At 47.2% G+C, this 12,975-nt stretch overlaps 1 protein-coding gene across 1 annotated transcript in view; it reads right to left on the bottom strand.

Annotated features, from left to right (window-relative positions):
• The window catches only part of LOC147095562 (zinc-alpha-2-glycoprotein-like), a 199,461-nt gene extending 187,926 nt beyond the window's left edge, over positions 1–11,535 (bottom strand). The window contains exon 1 of the mRNA XM_085974691.1: positions 11,325–11,535. Coding sequence (XP_085830817.1) covers positions 11,325–11,403 — 79 coding nt within the window. The 5' untranslated portion in view covers positions 11,404–11,535. The remainder of the gene's footprint in view (positions 1–11,324) is intronic.
• Between the last annotated feature and the right edge of the window lie 1,440 nt (positions 11,536–12,975).

The raw sequence follows: 12,975 nt of genomic DNA, 5'->3' as shown, positions 1-12,975 counted from the left end.
AATTAGAGGGTGAGGAGGTTGGATCTCAAACAAGCGTGCTAAGCTTGAATAAAGGAGACTATGAAGGTATGAGAGCGGAATTGAGTAGAGTGGATTGGGAAAATAGATTAAAGGGTAAGATGATACATGATCAGTGGTGTACATTTAAGGAGTTATTTTACAACTTCCAAAAAATATATATTCCACTGAGAAGAAAAGGGTGTAAAAGAAAAGACAGCCATCCGTGGCTAAGTAAAGAAATTAAGGATAGTATTTGACTAAAAACAAGGGCATATAAGGTAGCCAAATCTAGTGGGAGGATAGAGGATTGGGAAAACTTTAAAAGACAGCAAAAAATAACAAAAAGATTGATTAAGAAAGGGAAGATAGATTATGAAAGTAAATTAGCAAAAAATATAAAAACAGATAGTAAGAGTTTTTATAGTTATATAAAAAGAAAAAGGGTGGCTAAAGTAAATGTTGGTCCCTTAGAGGATGAGACCGGGAAATTAATGGTGAGAAATATGGAGATGGCAAAAACACTGAATGAATATTTTGTATCAGTCTTTACAGTAGAAGACACTAAGAATATCCCAACACTGGACAAACAGGGGGCTATAGGGGGGGAGGAGCTAAACACGATCAAAATCACTAAGGAAGTGGTACTCGGTAAAATAATGGGACTCAAGGCGGATAAATCACCTGGACCTGATGGCTTACATCCTAGGGTCTTGAGGGAAGTGGCGGTAGGGATTGTGGATGCATTGGTAATAATTTTCCAAAACTCCCTGGACTCAGCAAAGGTCCCGGCAGACTGGAAAACTGCTAATGTAACACCCCTATTTAAAAAGGGCAGTAGACAGAAGGCTGGAAACTATAGACCGGTTAGCCTAACATCTGTGGTAGGTAAAATATTGGAGTCCATTATTAAGGAGACAGTAACAGGACATTTGGATAATCATAATTTAATAGGACAAAGTCAGCATGGTTTTATGAAGGGGAAGTCATGTTTGACAAATTTGCTGGAGTTCTTTGAGGAAGTAACATATAGGGTGGATAAAGGGGAACCAGTGGACGTAGTGTATTTAGACTTCCAAAAGGCATTTGACAAGGTGCCACACAAAAGATTATTGCTTAAGATAAAAAATCATGGGATTGGGGGTAATATTCTGGCATGGATAGAGGATTGGCTATCTAACAGAAGGCAGAGGGTTGGGATAAATGGTTCATTCTCGGACTGGCAATCAGTAACTAGTGGTGTTCCACAAGGGTCAGTGCTGGGTCCCCAACTCTTTACAATCTATATTAATGATTTGGAGGAGGGGACCGAGTGTAACATATCAAAGTTTGCAGATGATACTAAGATGGGAGGGAAAGTAGTGAGTGAGGAGGACATAAAAAACCTGCAAAGGGAGATAGACAGGTTAAGTAAGTGGGCAGAGATTTGGCAGATGGAATACAATACTGGAAAGTGTGAGGTTATGCACTTTGGCAGGAAAAATCGGAGAGCAAGTTATTATCTTAATGGCAAGAAACTGGAAAGTACTGAAGTACAAAGGGATCTGGGGGTCCTGGTGCACTAAAACTCAAAAGGTTAGTATGCAGGTGCAGCAAGTGATCAAGAAGGCCAATGGAATGTTGGCTTTCATTGCTAGGGGGATAGAATATAAAAATAGGGAGATATTGCTTCAGTTGTACAAGGTATTGGTGAGACCGCACCTGGAATACTGCATACAGTTTTGGTGTCCATACTTAAGAACATAAGAACATAAGAACATAAGAAATAGGAGCAGGAGTAGGCCAATTGGCCCCTCGAGCCTGCTCCACCATTCAATAAGATCATGGCTAATCTGATCCTAACCTCAAATCTTCTATCACTCTGCATCCCACCCGAACCCATGTGATCTCCTGGGAGAGGCGAAAAACCAGATAAAGACCCAATGGCCAATTTGGGAGAAAAAAATCTGGGAAATTCCTCTCCGACCCATCCAGGCGATCGAAATTCTTCCAGGAGATCACTCTGTCCCTATATTTTCTACAGTACTTACCTTCTGTAAAGACGATCTCCACCCCAGCCAGGAACAGGAATAAAACCATCTCCTGAAATCTAACAGAATTAGAACACAGTAGGAGCAGAACAAGGCTACACGGCCCCTGGGCCCACTCCACTACCCACAGGGCCATGACCATTCCGAACCCAGACTCATGTCCAATTTCCTGCCCGCTCCCCGTAACCCTTAATTCCCTTTACTTCTAGGAAACTACCTATTTCTGTTTTAAATTTATTTAATGATGTAGCTTCCACAGCTTTCTGGGGCAGCAAATTCCACAAACCTACCACCCTCTGAGTGAAGAAGTTTCTCCTCATCTCAGTTTTGAATGAGCAGCCCCTTATTTTAAGATTATGCCCCCTAGTTCTAGTTTCACCCATCATTGGGAACATCCTCACCGCATCCACCCGATCAAGCCCCTTCACAATCTTATATGTTTCAATAAGATCGCCTCTCATTCTTCTGAACTCCAATGAGTAGAGTCCCAATCTACTCAACCTCTCCTCATATGACCACCCCCTCATCCCCGGGATTAACCGAGTGAACCTTCTTTGTACTGACTCGAGAGCAAGTATGTCTTTTCTTAAGTATGGACACCAAAACTGTATGCAGTATTCCAGGTGCGGCCTCACCAATACCTTGTACAACTGCAGCAATACCTCCCTGTTTTTATATTCTAACCCCCTAGCAATAAAAGCCAACATTCCATTGGCCTTCTTAATCACTTGCTGCACCTGCATACTAACTTTTTGAGTTTCGTGCACCAGGACCCCCAGATCCCTTTGTACTACAGTACTTTCCAGTTTCTTGCCATTAAGATAATAACTTGCTCTATGATTTTTCCTGCCAAAGTGCATAACCTCACACTTTCCAGTATTGTATTCCATCTGCCAAATCTCTGCCCACTTACTTAGCCTGTCTATGTCCCTTTGCAGGTTTTTTATGTCCTCCTCACTCACTACTTTCCATCCCATCTTTGTATCATCTGCAAACTTTGATATGTTACACTCGGTCCCCTCCTCCAAATCGTTAATATAGATTGTAAAGAGTTGGGGACCCAGCACTGACCCCTGCGGAACACCACTAGTTACTGGTTGCCAATCTGAGAACGAACCATTTATCCCAACTCTCTGCTTTCTGTTAGAGAGCCAATCATCCACCCACGCCAGAATATTACCCCCAATCCCGTGATTTTTTATCTTGAGCAATAATCTTTTGTGTGGCACCTTGTCAAATGCCTTTTGGAAGTCTAAATACACTACGTCCACTGGTTCCCCTTTATCCACCCTGTATGTTACTTCTGTTAAGTCTGTGAGTTGTTCAAGTAATTAATACTCAGACTTAATCAGTAACAATAAAACAGGTCTTTACTGGTTGGAGGTAGGGACTACACGTAGGTCTTTACTTCATGCCCACAGGCGGGAACTGAGGGGAGATCAGTACCCACAGTACTATTTATACCCCTATGGCCAGGAGTGGTACTGCGTATCACTACGCCCTACAAGTAGTGCAGTCCTGTCCATAGGTTCAAAGTAGCACACATATTACATACACAACATTCCTCCCTTCCTAGCTTTACAGTCATCTCCCCATTTAACATAACGTAATAACATATATACATATATAACTTCAGCTTTACATAACAAAATAACATAGATACATAGATAACTTCATGTCAAAACAGATCACAGATTCAGTCTCTGCGGAAAACAGTTCACAGATTCAATCTCTGTGGTGTAGTCGGTTCACGTTGCTGGAGTGATTCATTCAATAGTCCTTCCATGGATTTAACAGTTTGAACTTCCGAACTGAATTGGCTCCGTTCGGAGGGACCACGTGTGTGATCTGGTAGAGGTAATAATGGTTCAGATGGGTCATCTTCTGTTTCGACTTTTCCTTTTCTGCTTCTTGGAGACTCTCTGGGCTCCACTGTCAGCTGCCAGCTGCATGCGCAGTTCCTCCTTCTCTTCCTCCTTTTTCCGTAGTAGAGCCACCTTCTCCCGATGTTCCGTAGACTTTCGGTGCTCCTCCATGATTTCTGTATGGTGGGAGTCGAAGTTACAAGTTGGGCAGGACAGGACATAGTAATATTCGGTGTCGTCCTGATCTAGGCCAGCGAGAGGGTCTTCTATTTCCTCTATACCCAGCTGGGCGTTAGCCAGCTTTTGTTCCAAGTCCAGACATCTTTCCTGAAGAGACTTCTTCATGCGTACCTCTTCATCCAGCTTTTTCTGGGCTTTCAGCAAGTCGTTTACTAATGACCTCATTTGAGATTTTACTACTTCAACTTCTTTTGGAGATTGATTGATCGGACTATTCAATCCCTCTACCGGAGCAGCTGTTTCAGCGGTCTGTTGTTCTACGTTGACGTGAGTCAGCGTACTTTTGGCATCCAAGGGCTGCTCTGTTGCAGTCATCTCAGTCTGTGTTGCCACCTCAGCTCTTCCAATAACCTTTGAGAGCTCCGAACCCCTTTCGTTTGAATATTGAAGTTCGTGTTCAAGTTTTTCCCATTTCAGAGTCCTGTCCTTCAGCATATGCAGGAGTTGGCTGACCGTTAACTCCTCTGACATCAGACGTTTTGTGTGCTCCTGCTCCATTTTCTCCATCAGCTGCTTCTGTTGTCTTTCCAGATTCTCCAACTCTATATCAAAGAACTCTTTCGTTGCATTCAACTCTTGCTCAAAACGGCGAAGCATTTGTTCTAATTGCTGTTGTAGTTTGAAATGGAGTTGAGTTCGAGCCCGGTGTCCCTCAGAAATGGGCATATCAGTAGACTTGACAGACTCAGAATTCTCTGTTAAACTATGTTGTTGTTGCTCAGTGGAATTCTGTGCTGAAACTTTGTCTTTTGCACATGGGTTGGTCTTACCATCATCAGTTCTAGAGTCTGGGCTGATTATCTGCACCGAGTTCTCACTCTTTATGGCTTTTAGCGAATGCCAGTCCATATTTATGTTTCTAAACCACTCCCGGCCTAGTAGTGGTGGACCTCCCTCCGGTAGCACATATAAGTCCATTATTTGACTTCCTTCGCCCTTGTTGGCCACTGCAACCTTTATTGTCCCGATGGGGTACACTCTCTGCCCCGTGTAGGTTGTCAATATAATCTCCGTATCCTGTAGGGGAATATGTTGGAATAACCTTCTGTAATCTTTCTTATTCATGACCGACAATGCCGATCCAGTGTCCAATTCCATTTTTACTTGGACTCCTTCTATCTGAAGAGTAACCCAAATTGTCTGGAGGTCTGCACCCTTACCAACGTTGAGTACCCTTAAGCTAGCCAGTTCATTACAGCTTAAGCTAGCCAGTTCATTACTGCTAGCATCTGAATCGGACTCCTGTTCGGTCACCTTGTGTACCTTTGCGTATTTTCCTTGCGGTGACTTCTTGTTGCTGGTCTTCTTCCCTGACCTGCATACTCTAGCTATATGACCAAGCCTACCACAAGTTCTACATTCTTGGTTTTTAAACCAACACTGGTTCTGATCATGCGTTGTCTTTCCACAACGATAACATTTGCCAGAACTCACACCCAATTTGTGTGCACTGAGCTCCGGTGACCGTAGCTGCATTACTGCCGTGCCTCTCGCTGCGGCTTCGTGTGCTGCTGCCATAGTGACCGCCTTCTCAAGCGTCAGCTCATTCTCCTCGAGCAGTCGCTTTTGTGTATCCTGTTTAAATAAACCACGCACAAATTTGTCTCGTAGTGCACCTGTCAGTCCCGTTCCAAACTGGCAATATTTCGCTAATTTACGCAATTGCAGCAAATATTCAGCATTGCTTTCATGCTGTAGCTGCCTTCTGTTGTAAAATTTAAATCGTTCCGCTAGCATCAGCGGCGTGGGGTTTAGATGATCTTTCAGGACAGTAACAATCTCATCGAACGTCTTATCCGCCGGTTCATCTGGTGATAACAGGTGTTTCAATTGCCCGTATGTCTTCGCACCCATTAAATTTAATAATGTTAGAGCTTTATCTTGGTCACGAATTTTATTGGCCTTACAATAATTTTTTACTCTTTCAACATATATGGCCCAATCTTCGAGGTCACTATCAAAGGTGCTAATATTCCCATGTTTAGGCATTGTAGATTTGCAATTTCTCAGATTTTATTTTCTTTACTTGTTATCAAAGATGGCGGCTTCCCGCTCTTGCCGTCGTCCTCCACCCACAAAATGGCGGTTTTCCCGCGCTTGGCGGTCTTCACCCGTCCCCCGACGCCGTCTCCCTTCAGCCCCCGAGTGCGGCCCTTATCTTCGCCGCGATCGCCCGAGTGCTGCCCTTATCAGCGGATGCGATCGCTGGATCGCGAAGTGGCTCCCGACCAAAGCGGCTCTTGCTCGCTCCCTCCCGGGCTCTGGCTCACCCGCTCGCGCGTTTCACCGCGGCTCTTATCAGGGATTGCGATCGCCCTTATCTTCTCCAACTTCCCCAGCCCTGTCTTTGCAGCCAACACTGCACGGCTTACCCCACCACCTAGGTTGAACAAGGAAACTGCAGAAAGACTTCTGTCAGTCGCTGGAAGCTGTCAGGATAGCTGCTGCACTCCAGTGCTCAGTCGCTGATGGAGGCTTCAGAGTCCTAAAGCCTGTCGCTTCTAGTGGGGTGGTGATGTTTGAAACCTCTCTTCAACTGCCGCAGGGTAAGAACCTGACTCGTCGCCAGTGTTAAGTCTGTGAGTTGTTCAAGTAATTAATACTCAGACTTAATCAGTAACAATAAAACAGGTCTTTACTGGTTGGAGGTAGGGACTACACGTAGGTCTTTACTTCATGCCCACAGGCGGGAACTGAGGGGAGATCAGTACCCACAGTACTATTTATACCCCTATGGCCAGGAGTGGTACTGCGTATCACTACGCCCTACAAGTAGTGCAGTCCTGTCCATAGGTTCAAAGTAGCACACATATTACATACACAACAACTTCCTCAAAAAACTCAAGCAAATTTGTTAAACATGACTTCCCCTTCATGAAACCATGCTGAGTTTGCCCTATTAAATTATGTTTATCCAAATGTCCCGTTACTGTCTCCTTAATAATGGACTCTAACATTTTACCAACCACAGATGTTAGGCTAACAGGTCTATAGTTTCCAGCCTTCTGCCTACTACCCTTTTTAAATAAGGGTGTTACATTAGCAGTTTTCCAATCTGCCGGGACCTTTGCTGAGTCCAGTGAGTTTTGGAAAATTATTACCAATGCATCCACAATCCCTACCGCTACTTCCCTCAAGACCCTGGGATGCAAGCCATCAGGTCCAGGGGATTTATCCGCCTTGAGTCCCATTATTTTACCAAGTACCACTTCCTTAGTGATTTTAATTGTATTTAGTTCCTCCCCCTCTAGAGCCCCCTGTTTGTCCAGTGTTGGGATATTCTTAGTGTCCTCTACTGTAAAGGCTGATACAAAATAATTGTTCAGTGTTTTTGCCATCTCCATGTTTCCCACCATTAATTTCCCGGTCTCATCCTCTAAGGGACCAACATTTACTTTAGCCACCCTTTTTCTTTTTATGTAACTGTAGAAACTTTTACTGTCTGTTTTTATATTTTTTGCTAATTTACTTTCATAATCTATCTTCCCTTTCTTAATCAATCTTTTTGTTATTTTTTGCTGTCTTTTAAAGACTTCCCAATCTTCCATCCTCCCACTAGATTTGGCTACCTTATATGCCCTTGTTTTTAGTCGGATACTATCCTTAATTACTTTACTTAGCCACGGATGGCTATCTTTTCTTTTACACCCTTTTTTCCTCAGTGGAATATATTTTTTTTGGAAGTTGTAAAATAACTCCTTAAATGTACACCACTGGTCACGTACCGTCTTACCCTTTAATCTATTTTCCCAGTCCACTCTAATTAATTCCGCTCTCATACCTTCATAGTCTCCTTTATTCAAGCTCAGCACGCTTGTTTGAGATCCAACCTTCTCACCCTCTAATTGAATATGGAACTCAACCATGTTATGGTCACTCATTCCAAGGGGATCCTTTACTAGGACATTTTTAATTAATCCTGTCTCATTACACAGGACCAAATCTAAGGTTGCTTGCCCCCTGGTCGGTTCAGTTACATACTGCTCAAGAAACCCATCCCTAATACACTCAATGAACTCTTCCTCAAGGCTGCTCTGCCCAATTTGATTTGTCCAGTTAATATGATAATTAAAATCCCCCATAATTATAGCTGTTCCCTTATTACAAGCCTCAACTATTTCCTGATTAATACTCCGTCCAACAGAGTTGCAACTGTTCGGAGGCCTATAGACTACACCCACTAGTGTTTTTTTCCCCTTATTATTCCTTACCTCCACCCAAACTGTTTCACTATCCTGCTCCTTTGACCCAATATCATTTCTCTGTATTATAGTGATTCCTTCCTTTATTAACATAGCCACCCCACCTCCTCTCCCTTCCTGCCTGTCCTTCCTGATTGTTAAATAACCTGGTATGTTTAATTCCCAGTCATGGTCACCCTGCAGCCATGTTTCTGTAATGGCCACAAGATCATACCCATATGTCATTATTTGTGCCGTTAACTCATTCATTTTGTTACGAATGCTACGTGCATTCAGATAAAGGACTTTCAAATATGTTTTGTAACACTTAGTTCCTGTTTTTGCCCTTTTTAGTACTTTACTTTTTACTCCATACCTTCTGTCCCTTCCTGACACATTCTGTTTTTTAATTCCCCCACTGCTACCTAAGTCTATGACCTTCTCTGTTGTCATTTCTATTATTTGCTCTCTAGAAACCTCCCCCCCACTAATTAGTTTAAAGCCCTCTCTACAGCCCTAGCTATATGATTCGCCAGGACTCTAGTCCCAGCACTGGCCAAGTGGAGTCCGTCCCAACAGAACAGCTCCCTCCTGTCCCAGTACTGGTGCCAGTGTCCCAAGAAGCAAAACCCATTTCTCCCACACCAGTCTTTGAGCCACGCATTTAACTCTTTAATTTTATTTATCCTAGCCAAATTCGCTCGTGGCTCAGGTAATAACCCAGAGATTATTACCCTTGAGGTTCTGTTTTTTATTTTGACCCCTAGCTGCTCATACTCCTTTAACAGAACCGGCTTCCTTGTCCTATCTACGTCGTTTGTACCAACATGGACCACGACAACTGGATCCTCCCCCTCCCACTGCAAGTTTCTTTCCAGCCCAGAAGAGATGTCCTTAACCCTGGCACCAGGCAGGCAACACAGCTCTCGAGTCAGTACAAAGAAGGTTCACTTGGTTAATCCCGGGGATGAGGGGATGGACATATGAGGGGAGGTTGAGTAGATTGGGACTCTACTCATTGGAGTTCAGAAGAATGAGAGGCGATCTTATTGAAACATATAAGATTATGAAGGGGTTGGATCGGGTGGATGCGGGGAGGATATTCCCGATGATGGGTGAAACTAGAACTAGGGGGCATAGTCTTAGAATAAGGGGCTGCTCTTTCAAAACTGAGATGAGGAGGAACTACTTCACTCAGAGGGTGGTAGGTCCATGGAATATGCTGCCCCAAAAAGCTGTAGAAGCTACATCATTACAGAAATTTAAAACAGAAATAGACAGTTTCCTAGAAGTAAAGGGAATTAAGGGTTACGGGGAGCGGGCAGGAATTTGGACATGAGTCTAGGTTCGGATCGGTCATGGCCCTGTGGGTAGCGGAGCGGGCCCAGGGGCCGTGTAGCCTGATCCTGCTCCTGTTTCGTGTGTCTAATTCTGTTAGATTCAGGAGATGGTTCTGTGATAGTAGATTGGCGGTTAGGATCAGATCAGCCATGATCTTATTGAATGGCGGAGCAGGCTCGAGGGGCCGATTGGCCTACTCCTGCTCCTATTTCTTATGTTCTTATGTTATGTTCTCACTCTCTCTCCTCTTTCTCTCCTTCATTCCCTCCTTTCTCCCAACCTTCTCTTTAACTCTCCCTCCCTCTTCTACCATGCGCCCGCTTCCTCTCCCTTCTCCCCATTCTCTTGCTTTCTCCCTCCCACCTGCTCTCCCCTCCATCTCTTTATCTCTCTGTCTCTCTGTTCACTCCCACCCTCTCCTCCCTCCTTCTCTCCACACCCTCTCTACACCTCTCCCTCTTTCACTCAATCTCTCTCCTCACGCTCTCCCTCTTTCTCCTGTCTTCCTCTCTCTCCACTCCCTGATTCCCATCCTCTCCCTTTCTCTCTCCCTCCTTCTCTCCCTACCCTCCCTTTATCTCTCGCTCTGTCTCTCTCCTTTCTCCCACCCACTCGCTTTCACCCACCTTCTCCTCTTCTCCCTCTTTCCCCTCCCTCCTGATCCTTCAACCCTCGGTTCTCCGAGTTGCCCTCCTCCTGTTCTCTCCCCATGTCCCGTCCTTTCCTGAAGGTTGGGACTCACTGTGGAGAGGGAGGGCAGGATCAGGTGTCCACACTGATCCAAGCTAAACGTTCCCTATTGTACTTCATTTATTGACATGGGAATGTATTTACATGGGACAGTGCAGCACTCCCTCAGTACTGACCCTCCGACAGTGCAGCACTCCCTCAGTACTGCCCCTCCGACAGTGCAGCACTCCCTCAGCACTGCCCCTCCGACAGTGCAGTACGCTGTCAGTACTGACCCTCCGACAGTGCAGCACGCCCTCAATACTGCCCCTCTGACAGTGCAGCACGCCCTCAATACTGCCCCTCCGACAGTGCAGCGCTCCCTCAGTACTGACCCTCCGACAGTACAGTACGCCCTCAATACTGCCCCACCGACAGTGCAGCACTCCCTCAGTACTGCCCCTCCGACAGTGCAGCGCTCCCTCAATATTGACCCTCCGACAGTGCAGCGCTCCCTCAGTACTGCCCCTCTGACAGCGCAGCGCTCCCTCAGTACTGCCCCTCTGACAGTGCAGCGCTCCCTCAGTACTGCCCCTCTGACAGTGCAGCGCTCTCTCAGTACTGACCCTCCGACAGTGCAGCGCTCCCTCAGTACTGACGCTCCGACAGTTCAACACTCCCTCAGTACTGCACTGGATTCTGTGCTGGAGTGGGGTTTGAACTCTCAGCCTTCTGACTCGGAGGGGAGAGTGCTACCCACTGAGCCTGGGGTGGCCCAGGAGCCGAGAGCTCGCTGCGGCCCGTGTTGTCTATTGTGCGGGAGACATCGGCTGGAGTAAGTCAGCAGCTTGACCCCACCCCCCGCTGCAGGAGTATAACTGACTCTGTGGGTGGATGCCTCTGATCGACACCCGCTGATTGTCATTCCTTCCCACAGGACTCCCTGAACAGGCGCAGCCCCGTGTTCGACAGCAGACATCAAGTCAATGGCAGCGTCTTACCTGCACGGACTCCCAGAGCAGAGCAGAGAGTCAGCACGGTGAGATGGAGACCTGCAAGTGGGCTGTTCCAGCCCTCCATCCTGAGCTCCAGTAGCAGCACTGGGACAACCCTGGACCTGAGTGACCGCACTCCCGTGCACTGACTGAAGCCCAGTCCCTGACGGTAGCCTACCCTCAATCTGTGGCGAGTGTCTGGCGAGGAGGAAGGGTGGGGCGGTGAGATGATTCAATGAATTCCATTCACCCAGCAAAACAGGAATCATCAGTGTGAGGGGATTGCAACACCACAGGAAGCAGGGGGGAGGGAGGGGGGCCAGGCCCAGAATAGACCCAAAACTGCCGACTGAGCTGGTCAGAGGTCGAGGGCTCCAGCCCACAGGCTCACTTCCCCACAGGCGGTTCAACCTGCTGTCAGTGCGGGTGCCTGCAGGAAGCACATCTGGCCAGCGCTGGAGGAGGGCACTGAGCCACGGACCGCAGCCTCCAGTAATGTCCCGGCAATAGCGAGAAGGGCAGATTGCGACACGCCCGGGGAACGGGAAGGAAGCGCAGGAGCTGAGGTCGACATTCGGCGGCCCGGTGTTGACAGAATTATTCTCAGAGCCCCTCCCACACCCAGCACTGGACCAGTTCGACTACAGACGGCAGACCTGTCACACCGCTGGAGTCTGTTCAAAATCCCCGCTTAGCTTACAGTCCCGCTCCCCTTCACTCCTGTCCCCTTCACTTCCCACCCCCTCACTCCCACACCCCTCAGTCCCGACCCGCTCAGTCCCACCCCCCTCACTCCCAACCCGCTCACTCATAGAGTCATAGGCCTAGAAATTGGGTATAGCCCGGCTTGAGGTGCTAGAATTGGCGCAGCACAAAGTTTATAGCCAGACAAAACTTATCGCCACCTGGCGCGACATTGGGTTGCATCGCCCCTAAAGTTGATTGAGGCGCGAATTCAGGAGTTACACGGAACGCCTAAGGCGCTAAACTTCTGGCGCAATCCAATATCGGAGCGGACGGGCTCAGCGCAGGTGCTCTCAATTACCGATGACCACGAGACTTCCAGGCGCCTGCCAGCTCTTAAAGGGGTGGGTCAGTCAGCTTCAGCATCCACACTCTGCGCCTTGCAGGCCTCAGAATCGGCGCAGGCCCTTCTCTGGCGATAAAAACTTGGACCAGATGGAGAAGGTGAGACAGAGAGCAGAGCGCTTCACCAATGAGGCTCTGGAGCAATTGGTGACCGCAGTGGAGCGCCGGCGAGATGTTCTCTACCCAGACAATGGCAGGAGGCCGAATCATAAGGACTACCGACGAGCTTGGAGGGATGTATGCCAGAGGGTCAACTCCAGCAGCATGGTGACCAGAAGCCCTGTCCAATGCAGAAAGAAATTCAACGACCTCACTCGGGTCGTGAGGGTGGGTGTTGTTCCTGCAAACTTCTGCATCCCTTCATTTGCACCTGACTTTATGGCTACAGGGTGGCCTGTGCCCCATTGGCCATCTGCCAGCAAGCACCCATGGCCCTTTCTGGGCACACACATGCACATTTGACTCAGGGCGTCATGTAAGGACTCTTGCACCATGGGGGGCATGAGATGATCACTCAGGGCATCAGGTAACATAACTCCCCCTCCTTTCCCTTGCAGTCCACGATGGC

The sequence above is a fragment of the Somniosus microcephalus genome, unplaced genomic scaffold (assembly GCF_052327205.1).
Source record: "Somniosus microcephalus isolate GS21.2 unplaced genomic scaffold, FLI_Smic_1.0 unresolved_chr1, whole genome shotgun sequence".
In the NCBI taxonomy this organism is placed as follows: Eukaryota; Metazoa; Chordata; class Chondrichthyes; order Squaliformes; family Somniosidae; genus Somniosus; species Somniosus microcephalus.
The sequence above is the reverse complement of the archived record's forward strand: the minus strand, read 5'-3'. Positions and strand labels throughout refer to the sequence as shown.